This window comes from Canis lupus, chromosome 21 (assembly GCF_048164855.1).
Source record: "Canis lupus baileyi chromosome 21, mCanLup2.hap1, whole genome shotgun sequence".
NCBI classification, from domain to species: Eukaryota; Metazoa; Chordata; class Mammalia; order Carnivora; family Canidae; genus Canis; species Canis lupus.
In genome coordinates, this window is record NC_132858.1 from 24,293,626 (window position 1) to 24,313,938 (window position 20,313).

The 20,313-nt window shown below is 51.1% G+C and overlaps 1 protein-coding gene across 4 annotated transcripts in view; it reads left to right on the forward strand.

Annotated features, from left to right (window-relative positions):
* Positions 1-20,313, forward strand: part of LDLRAD3 (low density lipoprotein receptor class A domain containing 3) — a 232,023-nt gene that overhangs the window by 68,140 nt on the left and 143,570 nt on the right. For 3 of the 4 annotated variants that reach the window (XM_072791133.1, XM_072791135.1, XM_072791134.1), the window contains one exon: positions 4,032-4,178. In XM_072791133.1, coding sequence (XP_072647234.1) covers positions 4,032-4,178 — 147 coding nt within the window. Of the gene's footprint in view, positions 1-4,031; positions 4,179-11,884; positions 12,087-20,313 lie in introns of those variants that run through there. The other variant, XM_072791136.1, reaches the window with a different exon arrangement.

Genomic DNA, 20,313 nt, shown 5'->3' on the forward strand with positions numbered 1-20,313 from the left:
ACACAGGCAGAGAGAGAAGCAGGCTCCCTGCAGGGAGCCCGATGTGGGACTCGATCCCGGGACCTGGGATCATGCCCTGGGCTGAAGGCAGGCGCTAAACTGCTGAGCGACCCAGGGGCCCCTGTGTCTATCCTTTTCTTATAAGCAGGCCAGTCATATGGGGTCAGGGCCTGTCCCAAGGACCTCACTTTATATCAGTCACCTCTTTAAAGACCCTGTCTCTGAATACAATCCCATTCTGAGGTACTAGGGGACTAACTGGCACTTGAACCTATTGAATGGGGGGTGAGGGGACACAGTTCATCCTCTACCGCCAGGTGAAAGGTGGATGGAAGAATCGGAGTCAGCAGGTAGCAATGCCTGGAGTCCTCAGTGCAGAGAGGACGCTGATGTTGAGGAAATGACGTGGCAGTGGTAGGTGGGGCAGGTCATGACCGGCCTTATAAACCATGGCACAGGTTTTAGGCTTGTTAGGGAAGGTACCGAGACACCATCGGTGGCATTTCAAGACCTCAATGTGCTCGCAGGAGAAAGAACTGGGGGGCATGAGAAGAGAAAGTGGGAGGGTTGGTTTTCTCAGACTTTCTCAAGGATTTCTTGGCCTCAGCCCTATAGACATTTCGGGCCAGCTGATTCTTTGTAGTGAGGGGCAGCTGTGTGCATTGCAGATGGGCAGCAGTCCTGGCCTCGGTTCACTAGACGCCACAACCAAACGTCTCCGGACACCTCCACGTGTCCCCCGGGGGGTGGTGGGGGCAAATTGTCCCCTGTTGAGAACCACTGGTCTAAAGGGGACAGGAAGTCGTGGCGGGTCGCACAGGGCCGTGCCAGTTTAATAAAGCACTTGGGATGGGTTTGAGGAAGATTTTTGAGTTCAGAGCCAACAGGATTTAGCTTCTCGGCCTTGGTTCCTCCTCGTGCTTTGGAGTTTGGTGATACGGTCGCCGCCCTGAAGGCCCCGGCGCGGGGCCCCGGGCACGTGTTGCTCAGAAGCTCGCAAAGGGCGTAGCTGTGCGTGGGCCTTCCCCCGCCCGGGGACCCCAGTCCTGCTGTCGAAGCCCCCCAAGCCCGCGTATCACGGCCCGACCCGGGTGTCCGCTCCACGGCCTTGCGTTTGTCAAGGCTGCGTCCCGCGCCGGCCTGGTGGTGACTCTCAGAACAAGCACCTTGGCACCTAATCTGGCCAGTTTTCTGCCCCCGGAAATCTGGGTATCAGCGGGACTCTGCAGGTGCAGTGATCCTCCGGGGGACCTGCCTCCCCGGAGCCAGCTCTCCGGGCCAGCGCAGGGAGTTTCCAAAGCACACGGACCAGCAGCTGCATTCCGGAGCCCCGGCGAGCTCCCGGCAGCTTGCAGCTGAAGCCGGGGGTCGTTAGGAAGCAGGGGGATGGTGCGCGTTCTGGGGTGTGCATTCCGTGTCTGGCCCGCACCCCGCACCCGGCCGGCCTCCTGGGCTCCCCTCCTGTGATTCCCCTTCTTCCGAGATTGCTCTCGCCTGAAGGTGGTGAACTGGTCTCATGCTTTTCCCAGGGCTAGTGGTGGTTCTTTGGAGTCTTTTTTTTTTTTAAATGCTTTCCATCTTATTTATGTATTTATGTATTTATGTATTTTATGTATTTATTTATTTATAGAGACAGAGACAGAGAGAGAGAGAGAGAGAGAGAGAGAGAGGCAGAGGGAGAAGCAGGCTCCATGCAGGGAGCCCAACATGGGACTCGATCCCGGGTCTCTGGGGTCACGCCCTGGACTGAAGGCAGCGCCAAACCACTGAGCCACCCGGGCTGCCCTGTTTTTTGGGGTCTTGAGAGGGAATCTGATCCTGAGTGTGGCCCCAGTGGACGGAGCACCGCGGGGGAGTAGGGGGAAATAGTGGCACGGTCTGCCTGCAGCCCCTCGCAATCAGAGCTGTGGGGTTTGTGTTCCATACCCGCCAGTGCTCTGTGCTGAGCCGTCCTGGGCTCTTTCTTCGGGCCCGAGGGGCCCTCTGTTTCATCTCTGTGTCTGTCACCCTCCACTGCAAATGTCACCTTTTTCTTGGAACCTTTCCTTAACGCCTGGAATTTTTACTTTATCCTAAGGACATTGGGGAGCCATCCAATAGCTTTTTTTTTTTTTTTTAGATTTTATTTATTTATTCATGAGAGGCACAGAGAGAGGCAGAGACACAGGCAGAGGGAGAAGCAGGTTCCCTGCGGGGAGCCCGACGTGGGACCCAATCGCGGGTCTCCAGGATCAGGCCCTGGGCTGAAGGCAGGCGCCAAACTGCTCAGCCACCTAAGCGTCCCCATTCAGTAGCTTTTTAAAGTGAGAAAGTGTCATGATGGATTTTCTCTTTGGCAAGGGCCTGCTGGCCGTGGGGGGAGGCAGGGAGGCCAAGCTGGGAGACTGACCGGGGCAGCGTGCTGGTACGGGATGGTGGTCGCTCGGGCTGGAGGCAAGCCTGGTGGCACTGAGGTTGACGTGCAGGGCTCGGGGATTGGCCCTCCATAGGGGGTGATGGAGTGAGGAGGGGTCAGGGAGGTGTTTCGGGTTCCCTTGTGGATAGTTGGGGCAGAGTGAGGCCCTCTCCTCATGTATAGCTGCTGTTCTAGAATCTTCAGTGAACTACAAAAACTCATTTTCAGTAGAGAGACCTGCACGTACATTATTAATTGAGTGCAGGGGGCGGGGCAGCGGGGGTGGCTACGAGGAATGTCCACAGCTGACGTACTGCTTGCCTGTGACTGTGTCCATTCCCATCTGTTGATGCTTACTTGTTCCGGTTATAAAATATTTTTTGGTATCGCCTCGGTGGTACTCCAGCCACACAACAGAGGCAGGGCTCGTCTCTGCTTGGAGAAGTAGGGGAGCAGTTCATAGAGTAACAAGTTGCATGAGAAAGGGTACCTAGGGGTTTATTAGTGGGAGACTCACAGGTCGAAGGGCATTCCAGGTAAACACAAGAAGCCAAGTAAAGGCTAGTGGCATGGTACAGAGGTCACATCGGGGGGTCTGGAATGAGATGCTTCTCTTTGGTGACGATCCTGGGCCCTGCCCTGCTCCTAGCTCTCGGGCAGATGTGGGCACCCCCTCTTTCTCTGCGCCTGTACCTTCCCAGCCTGAAGGGGGGAGCCCCAGCTTTCCACTCTGCATGGTGAGGACCTGCGCAGGTGTCTGGTCATGAAAATTCAGTAAATGCTTATTGGAGATTCAAGAGGAACCCGTGGAGGTCCCGGTCTTTTTCTTTCCTTTTCCCCTAAGACAACTCTGCCTCCAGGTGTTTCTTTGTCTCCTGGCCGTTGACCACACTGGCTCACACTGATGAGATTCATCAGATTTTGACTCCCTTGAAAATCTGCCCCGGGGTCCATTGGTGGATGAATTCAGCACCCCTGCCCACATGCCCTGGCCTTCCCTGTTTGCTTTCCAGCCTGACACTTGGCCCATCTTGGCAGGGCCTTGGCGTTTGGTGACTGTGCTCAGTGGTGTAGATTTAAACCTTGGGGCTTGGCTCTAAACTTCCAGGAACTCTGGGCAAATCGTTCAGTGACCTGGGTGCTCCCCACCCTCTCTCGCTGTGGGGGCTAGAAGGCCTGAGTTCAAGTATTCGGTGGTTGTAGGGCCCCGGAGTCTGAGGCCTGAAAGGAACCCTCAGTTCCTGCTCTTGGAGGCAGGTGGGAGCCCAGTGCTCACTCCTATCCTGGAACCTTCATGTTGAGCCACTGTTGAAGGCCTGGAAAGAATGTTTGAGTTTTACGACCGAGCTTTCCGACAGAGAAAGAAGGAAGCCAGTGAGCACCTGTTGTGTGCTGAGCACCTGCTACAGGCTTCCCCATATTTTTCCATCTCTAGTTCTCTTCGAGTCTCTGGGGTGGTGTGGGGTGGATTATCAGTCCATTTTGCAGATGTGGAAACTGAGGGCCAGGGAAGTCAGATTGCCTATGGGATGTCTTGCACATGTGACCCGTGTCGAACCAGAGCCCATGCAGCGGTGCGGGCGTGGCTCCTTGCCGTGTCTGCCTGTCTGATCCCCTCGTCCCCTCTCTCCCGCAGAGAGCCAGCTGCTCCCTGGGAACAACTTCACCAACGAGTGCAACATTCCAGGCAACTTCATGTGCGGCAACGGGCGGTGCATCCCCGGCGCCTGGCAGTGTGATGGGCTGCCCGACTGCTTCGACAAGAGTGATGAGAAGGAGTGCCGTGAGTGGCTGGCCCTTTGCCGGGGTGGGGGCGCGGGAGGTCCTGGGGACGAGGGCCTGCTCTGGCTCAGACCCTGCGCGCTCCGCGTGCCGCGAGCTGGTGGGTTCGCAGTCTGGCCCGCAGTCCTGGCCCGTCCACTCCGCAGCTGTGGCCGGGGCAGCACGGTCGGTGCGGAGCTTGGAGTCCTGGTGGGGACGGAGCCTCAGCTGTGGGAGAACAGAGGCCCCCTCCACCCGCACTTCCCAGCCCCACCCTGGGGCACTGTCTTTGCTTTTGCTTTATATATGCAGACTCTGAGACTCCCAGAGGTGATGCAGCCTCCGTGGCTCCCGTCCAGTGAGGAGCAGATCTGGATTTGCACTCAGGGCTGCCTGACCCCAAGGCCCAGGCTGGGAACTGTCTTTCACATCTTGTACATTGTGAAATGTTCTTAATCATGAAATAAGTTGTAGTGTCCTGCCAAGTATCCCGCACGTAGCTGGTAGTGAGGAGATTGTAATTTGCTTGCACCTGCCCTTTTGTCTGCTGAGATGGCCTGGGCACCCCCTTCGCATGGGCACCACCAGGAGCTGCGTTTTTTCTTATCGTCCCCACCCCACCTCCTCCTTCAGCCTCTTTCCTATTCTCTGCCCCCAAAATATGCATGAGATTTGAGTCTGTGGCGATCTATAAGAAAAGCAGCAGCGGATGTGAGTGAGGGCGTCCGGGGTGGCGGGTGACCACGCTCCCTGCCCCGTAGAGTGAGGTGCTGCAGGGTGAGCTCGGCCACAGCACCCTGGCAGACGGGAAGCGCACCTGAGGCGTGCTGGGCCCTGGGTTCCCCAGGGGGTCAACTGCCCGGGGACCGCACAGCTGGACACTGGTTCTTGGCTCGTCTATGAGCTTCGGGCACCAGGCCACAGGGCCTCACTGACAGGAGAACTGTGTGTTCTGGCTCCGAATCTGCTCTCTTTCTGGAAGCCAGCTGAGGAAATGGCTGAGGAGATGATAATTTGAACTTTAACGTTGCTGGGACGGGGATTTGAGGCCCAGTCTATTGACGCACGGGAAGGGGAACTGGGTTGGAGCCCACCTCTTGAGCCAGCCACCCCTCCCTCCCTAATGATGTGCTCCCTTGGGCCTGCTGCCTGCCCAGAGACCGGCCCCTCGACTGGCCCTGGGGTCCGATAGCGCTGCTTGCCTGTCCCTGCTCTTCAGGGAACGTTTGGGAGGGGAGTGGATTAGGAATTCTGTTTTTTTTTTTTTTTTTGTGGGGAATATTCATTTTGTTTATTGCATGTGACTTTTTTTTTTTTATATAACAGACCAGTATACATAATGCATTTTTATTTTTGCAGAATTTTTTTAAAAAGTATTAATGTCTATTTCAGCTTTCTCTGTGTCTAGGTCTTCAAAATTGATAGAAACATAATGTATACAGTGAGATCGTGCATGAACTCTGTAATTTGTCCAGTTTTGAGTGTCATTAAACAATTCACAAATATATAGAATGTTCATTTTTGGAATACAGTGTGTATATATGAACTGTAGTAAATGCAGATTTTCTTTAGCTAAGCCGGGAGTATTCAGCCCAGGGTCAGTGTATGAAAGCATACGGGGTTTGGACGTGAGATGTAAGTTTTATTCTCCGCTTTGTCAATAGCAGCTGTGTGATGTTAGGATATTCTGTGACATTCTGTGTCTTGTATCACGTCTAATTCCATGATTTCAGAATTTATGCACAAATTGGAAAAGGTGATGGAAAGAGAATATTAAAAAAAAAAAAAAAAGATGATTTAGGCAGCTGCCTGGCACTGTTTGGTTTGGTTTGGAACAGGCTTGCGTTGGATGTTCTCTGTCTCTTTTCCTCATTTCCTACCCTGAACCCCCAAGCATATTAAAGGCTTGATTGGCATTTATTTAGTGTTTTGATCAAAACATAATTTAAAAACCCGTACACACAAACACACACATTAAAGAACCCCTCTTCTGTTGCCTTTCTCTTTTTTTCTTTTTGTCTTTAAATCATTGAGAACAGAACATTAAAAAGTTTAGGTAAGAGAGGGAAGGGAAAAGAGGTCATTTTTCTAAAACAAATTCTACTTGCATTTTGGAATTTCTTCCGTATTTCTTCCCAGTCTGGGGGTTGAGAGTATGAGCACTGGGGACAGAGTGTCCCCCATCCCAGCCCTCCCTCCCACCTGTCTGCCCTGATCACATGCTGCTGCTCAATCGCTGCTGCTCAATCAGAGGGAAATTAGTAGGATGTCCTAGGCTTGAGCCCCGGGAGGATTGAACGAGAAATACTAGGCCCTGGTCAGCCTTGTTGTGGAGGTTAAATGCATGTGGAACACATGGCACGGTGTCTGGGTATCCTAAACATCAGCGGTTACCCGTCAGTCTGTACAAACTGTTTTATACAGGTGTCGTCATGGTGGTGTGTCACGGAGTCACCTGCTTTTTTCGACTTGACATTAGAGGCCCTTTGCCACATGACCATTTTTATTTAATTTTTTAATTTAATTTTTTTAAAAGATTATACTTATTTATTCATGAGAGGCACACAAAGAGAGGCAGAGAGACACGGGCAGAGGGAGAAGCAGGCTCCCTGCAGGGACTCCAGGATCACGCCCTGGGCCGAAGGCAGATGCTCTGCCACTGAGCCAACCAGGGGCCCCGTCACATGACCACATTTAGCCTTCAGGATTGTTGTTTGGTGAGGTTGCCTACTGTCCTATCATGTTGGTGTGGGGTACCCTAACCGTTGCCCTGTGGTGGGGTGTTTGCTTGGGGTCAGTGAAGGAACTTCCCCATACCCAGGGAGCAGTTGACACGATGGTTTCAGCCAGAGCCAGGCTGGACTGGGCTGAGGTCTTCAGGGTGCCAACCGCACCGTCTTTTCCAGGGCACTTTGAGAGCAGCTGCCGTAGAACTCAGGCCTCCTCTCTGTCCTTCCTTTGATTCTTTGGTTCTGGGATTCTTTGGACCAATGTGGTCCTTACGGGGAGGAGAGCGAAGGTGACTAATGTTCTCTCTGCAAGAGAGATGATTGCCTCAAGGATCCCAAGAAATGACTTCGGCCTTTGGAGGATAGTAGACTTAAGAAAGGGGAATTCTTGTGCTTTCCAAAGGGTGAGAGAAGAGGCCGGAGAGCTGTGTCGTGTTGGGATGGGATGAGTTAGAAGCTGTTCTGTCTTCATAGCAGAGGAAGGATTTTCATTATTTTTATCATAAACATAATAAAAATCACATACTGTAAATATTAGGGGAACAGGAAGGGACCTTAGCAGCATAGCACCTAAAGTCTGAACGTCTGAACTCTAACGGAACCACTGTTAGAATCTTAGAAGCTTTTTTTTTTTTTTAATTTTATTTATTTATTCATGAGAGACAGAGAGAGGCAGACACACAAGCAGAGGGAGAAGCAGGCTCCCTGCAGGGAGCCTGGTATGGGACTCGATTCCAGGACCCCAGGATCACGCTCTGAGCCAAAGGTGGACGCTCAGCTGCTGAGCTACCCAGGTGTCCAGCATCTTAGAAGCTTTTATTCAGGGTTTTTCCCAGCTGTGATCACTGTAGGTATACAATTTTCTATTTTGATTTTTTTCCCCAGTAACATTTTGATCTTTTAACATTTTATTTATTTATTCATGAGAGACACAGAGAGGGAGGCAGAGACACAGGCAGAGGGAGAAGCAGGCTCCGTGCTGGGAGCCCGATGCGGGACTCGATCCTGGAACCCTGGGATCATGACCTGAGCTGAAGGCAGACGCCCAACCTCTAGGCCTCCCAGGTGTCCCTCCTTTTAATATTTTAATGTATTTTCTTTCATATTTCTCCATCAGTTTTAATGCTTAGGAAAACAGTCCATTCACATGATATAATATAGTTTATTTACTCATAATTTGGCATTTATGTTGTTTCCAGTTTTCCAGGGTTAGAAATAGTGTTCAATGTTGTGAACATGAGGGTGGACATGACTTTTCCCCTGTTTTGAGAGATTTTCTTAGACTGGGTTCTCAGAAGTGAAATTACTGGGTCAGAGGACAGGAGCCTGTTATAGTTCTTGAAACCGATGCTCACTTGTTTTGCTAACGGTTCATACCCTGTGCTCCCTCACGGGCAACGTGTGAGAATTCTGGTTTTATTTTAGTCTTGGCAGCATTGGTTAATATCTTAAAAAATATTTTTTTGGCTAATTTAATAGAAAAGTTACATATTTTAATTTTTATTTTTTTATTGTCTAAGGAGTTTAAATGTTTTCCCGTAGCGCTATTTACAAGTCATACTTCTGATTTTTGTGAAATTATCTATTAATGGACTAGAATAAATTCCCACTCAGATTGAGTCATTAAATATTCCACCTTGTGAATCTGGAGAACCTCCTCCTTAGAGTTTTTTTATTTATTTATTTTTTATTTTTTATTTTTTTTCTCCTTAGAGTTTTGAAAGAAGAGGCTCATTTTGGGATAGTTTGAGTGAGTTTCTGCTTTTGGTTGATAGGATGTCCTAAATGATCATTTTGTCCAAATAACTTTTTTTTGGTAGAAAAAGGAATAGAGTTTTTTTTTTTTTTTAAGGATTTTATTTATTTATTTATTCATGAGAGACAGAGAGAGAGAGAGAGAGGCAGAGACACAGGCAGAGGGAGAAGCAGGCTCCACCCAGGGAGACTGATGTGGGACTCCATCCCAGGACCCCAGGATTATGACCTGAGCCAAGGACAGATGCTCAACCACTGAGCCACCCAGGTGCCCCAGGAATAGAGATGTTTTAGAAAAATATGGAAGCCCCATGAATGCAGAGATAATTTGAGAGCTTCCTCTGGGTTGCCCTGGCCCAGGCATATTACGCTGTATTAACTCATTGGACTGTCACAAGCCTTATGAGGGAAGGGACTGTTGTTACTTCCAGATGAGGAACCTGAACCCAGAGAGATTACCAGAGCTGGCCTGTTGCCCTAGAGAATGAATGCCCAGCACCTTCCTCCACCAGAGACCACAGGCTTTCTCTACCTGCTTCTGTGTTACTGTGCTGAATCGGATTCTCCTGTATGTTACCACTACTAACCTGCTTTTTTTTAAAAAAACCCTGAGAAACATCAATAATGTTCTTCTATGTAGATGATTTCTGAGGTGGCCGTTAGTGCCATGAGTCTCTGCAAGAAGAGACTGTGTGTACTGTAATTACTGCCACACGCTGTAATAATAAAGCAGCCGTCCAACTTTCCAGAACTCACACGTGGCCTGGAATCATGAGCCTTGGGATCTCCTTCCAGCTTGGTGTTGGATTGTAGCTGCCATCTCTCTGTGTCCTGACCACATGGGGGAGAGGTCTTGGAGGTTTGAGTTCCGTGTCACAAGCTGGTCGTCGTCTTTGAAAAATGAGATGGATCGATGTCTTTGATCAGGCGTGTATAGACTTTCCAACCTTAGGTCCTGTGTGTGTACCCGCCTGTGCGTGCATGTGAAGGTGGGGGTGAAGAGGAGATGGGGATGCATTCAAGCATCTTGTCAAGTGATAAGATTTTAATGGATTTCCAGGTTCAGAGACTGGAAAGTGCAAAACTGGAACTTGAATTTTATTTGCTTTTACTATTTCCAACCATTTCTTGAATGCGACTTTTCACCACTCTGGTGTGATGGCGGAAACCCATGAGAGGCTTCAGAGGGCAAGTTTGGAATAAGGAACACCCGAGAAATACGAAGGTGGAGGAAAGTAGCAGGGGACATGGAAACGCTTCCTTTTTATCATCCTTCTCCTCTTCTGCCTGTAGGTGGTGCCGCATGTAATGTTTTCTTGTAAGGTTTGTGCTCTCGGGCAAGCAGAGATGAGGGCACAAAACTGGAGTGTGAGATTTTTCTTTTTTTAAATTTTATTTAAACTCAGTTTGCCAACATATAGTGTAATGCCCACTGCTCATCTCATCATGTGCCCTCCTTAAGGCCCGTCACCCAGTTACCCCTCCCCCACCCACCTCTCCTTCTATAATCCTTTATGTGTTTCCCAGAGTTAGGAGTCTCTCATGGTTTGTCTCCCTCTCTGACTTTTCCCCACTCAGTTTCTCCCCCTTCTCTTATGGTCCCTTTCACTATTTCTTACATTCCACCCGATGATAATTGTCTTTCTTTGATCGAGTTATTTCATGCAGCGTAAGACCCTCCGGTTCCATCTGCATCGAAGTAAGTGATGGGTATTCATCCTTTCTGATGGCTGAGTAATATTCCATTTTATATACATAAACCACATCTTCTTTATCCATTCATCTGTCAAAGGACATCGTGGCTCCTTCCACAGTTTGGCTACTGTGGACATTGAGTGTGAGATATTATCCGTATCAAATAGCAGAGAGAGAAGATGGCTATTTAAAGCCAAGGAGAGGTGTCTGGGACAAACCTTTGCTCGCAGCCCTCAGAAGGAGCCAACCACCTGCTGACCGTTTGATTTTATTTTCTTTCTTTCTTCTTTTTTTTTTTTTTTTTTTTTAAAGATTTTATTTATTCATGAGAGACAGAGAGAGAGAGAGAGAGAGGCAGAGACACAGGCAGAGGGAGAAGCAGGCTCCGTGCAGGGAGCCCGATTTGGGACTCCATCCTGGGTCTCCAGGGGCCGAAGGCAGTGCTAAACTGTGAGCCACTGGGGCTGCCCATGACCATTTGATTTTAGACTTCTGGGCTTTGGGATTGTTGAGACAGTACATTTCTATTTTGGATGCCACCAAGTTGTGGCCCTTTGTTATCACAGCTCTAGCAAACTAATCCAGATATCTACCCATCTCCCTTTTGTTTTTAAGAAATTGTTACATGGTGCACCTGGGTGGCTCAGTTGGTTGAGCGTCTGACTTAGGCTTAGGTTGTGGTCTCGGGATCCTGGGATCCAGCCCAGTGGGAAGTCTGTCTGTCCTTCTCCCTCTGCCCCTCCCCCTGCTCGAGCTCCTGCGCTCTCTCTTGAATGAATAAATAAAATCGTTATATGGTGAGTGACAGCAGCCCCACTGCTGTGTGACAGGGTGACGTTCACAAGCAGCCTGCTCTTTTTCTTAAAGAATTTGAAAGGAAGAATCATACTGTTGTGGGTTGAATTGCATCCCCCAGAAAGATACATCGAACTCCCAAGCCTCAGGACCTCAGAATGTGACCTTATTTGGAATTGGGATCATTGAGGATGAGGTCATATTGGAGTAGGGGTGTCCTTATAAGAAGACAGTGTGAAGACATGAGGACAAGAGGCCAGGTGACAACAGAAGCAGAGATAGGGTGATGGAGCTGCGAGCCAAGGAATGTCAGGCACTGAACAGCCGCCACCAGAAGCTGAAGAGAGGCAGGAAAAAAGTCCACCCAGAGTCTCGGAGGGAACATGGCCCTGCTGACACCTCGATGGCCAACTTCTTTGCAGAAATCTGAGAGAATACTTTTCTGTTGCTTAGAGCCACTCAGTTTTTTATTTTTATTTTTATTTATTTTTTTTATAAATTTATTTTTTATTGGTGTTCAATTTGCCAACATATAGAATAACACCCAGTCCTCATCCCATCAAGTGCCCCTCAGTTTACAGTACTTTGTTGTGGCAGCTCCGGGAGCTAGTTCACTTACTTCCCAGGGACAGTTAAAGCGATGGGAGCCGTAGTGGGCTCTTCATCACCCCCCTCCCGCCGTGCGCCGAGCCCCTCCAAGAGGCCTGCCCTCCATTGTTGAGCTCATGTGATTGAGATGTCCTTTTTCCTCCAGATCTGGGATCTGGCAAGCCATGGTTAAGGGCTGGATTTCAAAAGCCTTCTGAGGACGTCGACCTTCACAGAACAAAACTGGAACTCACGAGAGTCTAGAGAATATCGTTGCAGTGCAACACGACATCGGTCAACACTTGAGAGTAAAAACGCGCTGTCCTTCACGGCAGTCCCCATGTGGGAGAAATCCAAGTCCCGTGTGTGTACGATACCTCTTTTCTCAGTCTTTTTGTTTGTTCACGTACTTGTTTTAAAATGTTGTAGGTAATCCCGGACGTGCCCCCCACTTCACTGATTGGGTTTCATCTCAAATGTGAGGCCATACATCCCGCAGTTGGGAACAGGAGGCCTTGGGCCAGCCTCCACTTAGGACCCCTGAGGCCCTGGGCAGCATCTTACCTACTGTCCCTATTTCCTCATCTGTAAAGGGGGGAAAATAATGCTCCTGGTGCCAGGGGTGATATTGAAAACATCTAATAGCGCCACATCCAGGCCATAAGCCAGTAAGAAATGAGCTGACCTTGAACAGTAGGCACTGTTTGCTGGTACAACAAGGGTGAAGATCAGCTCTGCTGACCACAGGCCGTTGTTGTCTTAAATGAGCCAATGTATGCGAGGCTTGGAGCTGGGTGCCTGGCACGGGTGATGCACTCTGTAATTGCCAACTCAATAAGCACCAATGCCGCTCTTGCTAAAATCCAAGTCCATTGTGACATTCTGGGCCGTGTGATGCTGGATATTACCGGCCCAGCCCACCCCCTGCCCACCTCTTCTAGAACCTTGAAGAACCTGAGCCGTAGCAACACCTTCTTTTGCTGGGTCAATATCTTCTTTTCACTTTAGAGAGTCTTGAACACACACACTCGTGAGCTCCTAAGAAATTCTCTTTAGTTCAGAGCTCCAGGGAGCCACGCGCACACCACAGCTGGTGCAAAAGGGAGGGAAACAAATATCCGAGGGTCTGAGATGAGCCTGGCAGGCTCTGGGGGACGCAGGGAGGGAAGTTTAGAGGTAGCTGTCCTGCATTCAGTTGGGGACCTCTGGTTAATGGACCTGCCGTTGGCCCCCGCCTGCAGAGTGGTCGTGTCAGCTGGCTCCCAGCTCCGCTGCAGCCCTGCACAATTAGGCACCTAAGTGGATTTTGATGATGGCATTTTGCTTCATCGCTCAGACAGCCTTCTTCAGTCCTTGCCTTCGCTACACCTGCTTGAAACCTGCACCGGGCCCTGCAGGGCCTGTAGGGTGCTCGGCTCAGAACTTATACAAGTGACGGTCTTCTCGGTCCTCTTCCGGCTCCCAGGTGTGTCCTTTGAACCCTGGTCCGGTGTGAGGAGACACTTCAGTCCAGGTGTTGGGATCACAGCTAAAATTCCCAGGGGGTCACCCGACAGCTGCACACAGACATTTCTGGCTTGTCAGCCTGTACTTGACCTAACACGAATTTGACCTTATGCTAACTTTTCTAAAAGGGCCCTGTAGCGGTTTGAAGGTGCCGGCAGTTTTTTTTGCACCGTGTAGGGAAATACAGAGTGCTCTGAAACTCTCCTGAATGTATCCGTTTGCTAGGCCTGCCAAAACAAAATACCACGAACTGGATGGCCCAGAACAGCAGGGAGGCTTTCTCTCTCAGGTCTGGAAGCCAGACGTCAAAAATCAGGGTGTCAGCAGGGGCTGTGCTCTCTCTGAAGGCTCCATGGGAGGGCCCTTCCTTGCTTCATGGCTGGCATTCCTTGGCTTCCTTGGCTTGTGCATGCAACACTGCAAATTCCTGCGTCTGTGTCTACATGTGGCCCCTTCGCTGTGCATCTGTCTCTATCTACCAATTTCCCCTCATCCTATAAGGACACTCATCATTGGACTAGGGTGCACCTTAATCCATCGTGACCTCATCTTAACTAGACTCCATGTGCCAAGACCCTGTTTCCAAGTAAGATCGTGTTCGTAGGTTCCAGGACACAACACATGGCCCTGGGTGAATCTTGAGGAGGTAGGGGTCTGCAGGGAGCAGCAGCATCCGTCCATAGCTCCCCAGGAGGCCTGTGGGCTGTGGGGCCTCTCACTGCCTCCACTTAGGGAGGTGGATTCCCCACTGAGCAGGAAGCTAGACTCGCTGGATCCCAGGAGCCTGAGACCATGGCCTGAGCTGAAGGCAGACGCTCCACCGACTGAGCCACCCAGGGGCCCCTCGCTGTTACTTGTTTCACCCCTGCCTTGAGAGCATGAGAGTCATGGAGTTGGGCCAGGTGTGTCAGCACCGCCGGAATGGTGTGACAGTCTGGGGAGAGTACATCATCATATGAGAAAATGAGTAAATATTTTTTACAAAGCCAGCTCTGTGTAACCTCCCTTCTATCACCTGCCATCTTGACTGGGCCATTTCCATGATGAAAGGGTTCTCTGAAGGCTAGTGAGTGTGTAGGCAGCGGGGGCAAGTTCTTGGCCTCGAAGAGCCTCGGGGGTGGGAGGTGCTCTAACTGCACTGTGTCTGTAGCTCTCTGCCTTCCAGCCCACCTGGAGGAGGCCGGGGAGCTCCCAGCCAGATTGGGCCACAGTCAGGTCTCCTCTGTCCTTCCTGCCCAAGGACGCTAAAAATACAGATGAGCTGCCTGTGATTCTAAATTGAGAACTTGCTCCTAAAGTCAGGATTATCGGGTATTCTAGAAAGATCGGATTTAGCGTTAGGATACTTTCTGCAGAGAACCTATGTCTGTCGTGCATCTCACCGTCTTGTTCACGGGAAGGCCTGCATATTTCTTTAGTCCTGAGACACGCATCTTTTCATGTTTGCAGATCTCCGGAGTGGAGACGCCTCTTATCATGGATAGGATAGGAAGACCTGATATTCTAGTTTCATGGGCCAAGTTTTTTCTCTCCTCGTTGTGCGGGAGATGGTGGCATGCCTTGCAATATGCGGTGTTGGCTTCAATGAGATAGAATTTTCTCTGATGGGTAGCATGTAGTATTTCAGCCAAAAGCACTGACATTTCCAAGCAAATAAATGCACCATGTGTACGTTTTCCTTAGGGGACAGGATGCAGGTGCAGAGTTTGGGGTGGGGGTCTGGAATCATATTGCCTGTCCCGGATCCTGGCTCTGTCACAGGTGAGCTTTGGCACCTGGGCGAGGTACTTAGCCCCCGTTTCTGTAAATCCCGTGGAATTTCTATGAGGATTAAATGAGCTAAAACCTTGAAAACCTTGTAACTAGCTGCTGGCACATAGGAAGCACTCAGTAAATACTAGCTGTACGCCTGCTGGCCGTGTGGGGTCGCATTTCTGGGTTAGATCCCAGCTCCGCCACTGGCTAGTCACTTCCCCTTGTGGAGCTTCAGTTTCTTTATCTATGAAATGGGACCAGGTCTGAGAAGGGGTGTGGGGGAAAATCAGATGTGCTAGAGCTGACGTCTGGGGCACAGCAGGCACTTAAAAAACCCCACTCTCCCATCTTCTGCTTTCCCCTGCTGTATGTGACTCCCGGAAAGGGTTGAGTCTCCAGGTTGCTAGAGAATATTTGATCCGGGTTTCCTGGGGCTCCTGGAGTCCTCAAACACAGCCTGGAGGGTGCCCTGTACATTCTGCTTTCCGGCAAGTTGTCTAAGCTAAGGAAGGTTCCCCTTCCCTGTACCATTTCCACAAGACAGAACCCAGAGACCCCATGATAACTCGTTTTGAGGGGTGTGCTGTGGGGCAGCCGAGGATGGGGGAGCCCCATGCCAGCCACAGTGCTCTCGAGCCCCCATCAGCAGGGATCAGACTCCCTTCCCTGGGGTCCTGGTGCCGCTCCCTTAGAGCTGGGACAGGAGACCCCCCAGCCAGACTCTGGTTGAGGTCAGATGCCCTAGAGCCTAGAGAAAAACAGAAAGGAGTGTGTCCAATTCGGTCTCTTCCTAGAGGAGAGCAGCTCTTCGATTCCTCCCTTCCTTCCTTCCTTCCTTCCTTCCTTCCTTCCTTCCTTCCTTCCTTCCTTCTTCCTCTCTTTCTCTCTTCCCTTTCTTTCTTTCTTTCTTTCTTTCTTTCTTTCTTTCTTTCTTTCTCTCTCTCTCTCTCTCTCTCTCTCTCTCTCTCTCTCTCTCTTTCTTTCTTTCTTTCTTTCTTTCTTTCTTTCTTTCTTTCTTTCTTTCTTTCTTTCTTTCTTCTTGACTTTACTTCTTTACGAGAGACAGAGACACAGGCAGAGAGAGACGTAGGCTCCATGCAGGAGCCTGATGTGAGACTCGATCCCCAGACTCCAGGATCACGCCCTGGGCCAAAGGCAGGCGCTTAACTGCTAAGCCACCCAGGGATCCCAGCTCTTTGATTTCTGAAGTCACCAACTCCCCCAGCTCTTAGAAAGTTTTGTATTATTACTTAGTTCCGGCTCCCCTCAGACCTCCCTGCTGGGGTCATTCCAGTCCTACCTGGTGGCCATGGGGAGACTCGCGTGGCATCTACCAGAAACCCCATCATTCAGGCCCTCCCAGGTGATGCCAGCTGCTTTTGGGGACCTGCCACCACTTTCTTGGGAACTACCAATTTCAGTGCCAATACTGTCACCAGCTGAGAAGTTAGTGGCACGGAGTCATCTTTTAAATCAACTCTTGCACAAATATCAGCCTCACTCCCGTCTTGCCAGCCCTCCCTGCCACTTCCAGAGAACTCTGTTATTATCAGCACCGTGTGCACTTTTTCCCTGCCTGCAAGGGGAGAATCCTAATGAAGTGGCCCCGAGCTGGGAACATTCTCCTTCTTCACTCCCACTGGAGTGAGTGTGGCCAGGTCGCCCGGGGCCAAGTCGTGCAGACACACTCTTGATGCCAGGGTTTGGCTGTAGCCGCACCATATAGTCGGCAGCGACAGGCTCCGCCTAATTGCTAATAAAATTTAAATGGCTGCAAAATCACAGAATGTCAAAAAAATTTTTTTTTTTATTTTTTCCTGGCACATTGAGACAAATTTTGCTGATCCCAGTTAGGCAGTGACTGTGCAGTCTTTTTATTTTTATTTTTTTATGCAGACTTGGGCTTTCATCTGCGACACAGCTACTTTGCAATTGCCTAATGGCTTTTTAAAAAATTCAGAGACAGATGAGAAAGTAATAATTAAAAGAAGAGGATGTGGCGCATTCATATAACTCAGACACATGACCAGAAAAATTTTTTTTTTTTCTTTTTTGCTTGTAACACTTGAGAGAAGTGGTTTTTGATGGTTTGGAGTGGGGGGTGGTAGTGGCAGGGGTGGAGAGACAGTCTTTGAGGTCAGAAGCTAACTGTATATTTCTCTTAAAAAAGCATTTCAGGAACTTTTGGCTTTCGACGTCGTTACTATCGTGTGCTTTGCTACGATTCCTGCAAAAGGAGTCCCACAAAATGCAGAGAATGACTTGGAGCCGAAAGGTTTTCTAGCATCAGTGGACGAAGGGGAGGCATTGAGAGCAGTTCTGTGTGGGTATTTCATGTTTTACTGCCCGGATAAGCATCAGGTTCATTCCAAAGTAGATCATCCTCGCAGAGCCCTTTGGAAGCCTGTGGTTTGCTTGCACCGGAGTTGCTTATTTCTGCTACCATCAGTGCCCTTCATTTTAAGGGGATGAGCGTGTGGAGGCAGGTAGGCAATCAGAGTCTCTAATTCTCGATGGGATTTAAATACGCAGGGGCCCAAAGACCATCTTGGCTCCTGTTGTCTCTTGTCTGGGTGGAAGGGTTGTTGGCTTCTCGAGTTCTTTTGGGATCGGGCAATATGCCGGTGATTTGTACCGACCTCCTGTGCTAGGGGAAGGGCCTTCATGGAGGGCGGCCCCCTTGCACAGTGGTTTCGGTGTGGTCACCCAGCGCGATGTATTTTTCTTCTCTTGGCCAATGAGAGCAGAAGGTCTTGGCCATTTGGAACATCTTGGCCAGTGAGAGTGGAAGCCATGGCAGGAGTCACCATTACAATGCCACCTGTCACTGGGCCATTTTCTGTTGAGCTCCTGGCACCTCCTGCCCCTTGACGCGCTCCCAGGTACTCACACGCTCCCAGTGCCCGGGCGGCAGGCGGGCAGCCCGTGGGAAGCTGAGTGAGACTCTGTCGCATGACAGGGAGCAGAGGGTCTTGATGCAGAACATGGCAGGCCTCAGCCACTCGCTGTCTGACATTAAAAGCCAAAGCAGGGCTGTTCCCAGCTCCCTGGGATGGGGGGGCACCGGCCAGTCTGATGCTGGGAAGGGATGCGGGAGACGGTCACCTGCTGCTCACAGTTGGGGTGCATTTCTGGGCTACAGCAGTGACCATGCCCCCCCATCCCCATGCCTGCTACCACTCAGGCCCTCCTCTGAGCTTCTCCTGAGGTGGAAATGGAGGTGAGGCCCCCCGCTCTTGGTCCACTTCCCCAGTTAGCTTTTTCACGGTGTGCTGGGATGTGGGTTCTGGTGGTAACTTGGGGAAGAGCCTGTCTGGCCACCGTGACTTTGGGGACAGGCCGTGGAAGCAGTCGTGACTCGGGCTGTGTCATTTAGGTCTGCTGAGGCGCAGACACCGGGAGGGGATTAGGCACCCAGGAGAAGGCAGGGAGAGCCACGATGGTTTGGCATTTGAGCAAGGAGAGTGGGATGGGGGGGGGGGGGCTCAAATGGCCCTGCCAGGCCCGTGGCATATCCCAGAGCCCCCGGTGGGCTGGAGGAGTCCTGGGGCTCGTGGGGCTGGGCCCGTCGTAGCCCACCTGCCGTGCCCGGTCAGTGGCTAAGCGCAGCTCATGAGGGGTCTGGCTTTGGCCCAGTGTAGTGGGCCCAGGGTCACTGGCTGGGCTCGTCAGTTAGGCTTCCTGCTGTCAGACATTGGGGGGTGGGGGGTGGGGGGCATTTTCCTGATCTCTGCAGCTTCCGAGGAGCTGTGTCGAGACGTTCGTTAATTCTGATAACATTTACCGAGCACCTGTGTGCACGTGCCCCTAGTCGGTGCTCTGGGAAGACACCGATGAGGAAGTCCCTGTGCTACGAGAGCCCTAGGCCAGGTGGGGAGAGGAACCCCTGACCAGGCAGTGGCCTGGGGGCTCTGGGGTCCCCCAGGAGGGACACTCCTCTCCTCTGGGGCGTCCAGGGCCTGGTCTGGGAGAAGGCCGCTGTCCAAGCTAAGGCCGGGACAGTGAGGATGAGCTAATAACCCGGTAAGAGGTAGAGGAATCCCAGTGGAAAGAGGAAAGCTCCACGCAGCCCTGAGGGTCGGAGGGGGAGGGAAGTGTTTGGGCAAGTCTGTAGTAGTTCCTGTGGCTGGTGGGGAGGAGGAGGGGCTTTCAGGGGGAGTTCAGAGAGGCGTGCGGTGGGGGGCCGTGCAAACCAAGGACGGGCATCAGCTGTGTGCGTCGTGGTGCAGAGCCTGATGCGTGGGTCAAATCCTGCTCTCCTGCGTCCCGGCCGTGCAGTCCTGGGCAAGGCCCCACACCTGTCTGGACTTCTGTGCCGTGTCAGAGAAATGGGACGGGAGGAACTGCATTTCATTGGGTTATGGAGACGAAATGGCTCTCTGTAAAGCTCTTAGAACAAGGCCTGTCATGCAGTGAACATTCAGCAAATGTCACTTGCAGTTCTGGTCCCTGTCCTGTGCTTCCGGTTGTCCTGGGCAAAGGTCATCGTCCTCCCACAGGCGTCAGCTCCAACAGTCACCAGACTTCCCCAGGTGACACCGGGAATGAGTAAGGTTGTCATGCCCGCTGCCCTCTGACAGTCACCAGACTTCCCCAAGTGACACCGGGAATGAGTAAGGTTGTCATGGTGTTACCTGGATGGCTCAGGAGGAAGCTGCTCCCCATAATGTTGACAAAAACAAAAAATGAAAAAAACAAAAAACAAAAAACAAAAAAAAACAACCAAAACCAAAAACTCCCCAAACCTAAACAACTGAGTTTCCTGGAGTTTTTTCATGAACAGCAACTGAATGAAGCTCTAAGCCGTCAACCCACCGGGGCTCTCGGGCTCTCAGGGGCAGTCCCCAACCAGTGTTTCCTAAAGCGGGTGTGGTGGGTCCCCTGACTCATCTGTTCATGTCGATTTGGGGGCGACTCACCCGGACTCTCCGAGAATCTGCATCGTACCCGGCAGCCCGTGTGAGTCTTGTGTCCCCTGCGCTGTGGGGCTCCCTGGTCTGTGAGTCTCGATGGAGGAGGAGGTTAGGACAGGCCTCGCCTTGCAGCCTCTTTCCATATCAGAGGAGGGAGGTTACCCCACAGAGCACCGCTTCTGAGATGCCCGGGCAGGCGAGCACCCCAGCTAGCGTGTTGGCCCCCAAGACATTCTGAACAGAGGGCGTCCGGCGAGGTGATGGCCACGTGCGAAGGGTTAACCGTGGTTTTGCTTCAAGATGCTTCCGTGTGTATTGTCTCCTCAAGGAAGCGGAGGGATCACAGTACCGTCCCTGCACTGCCCACGGAGGGAAATGACTTTATCTCAGCCAGAAATGAAATTCTCAGCACGAGGCGCCT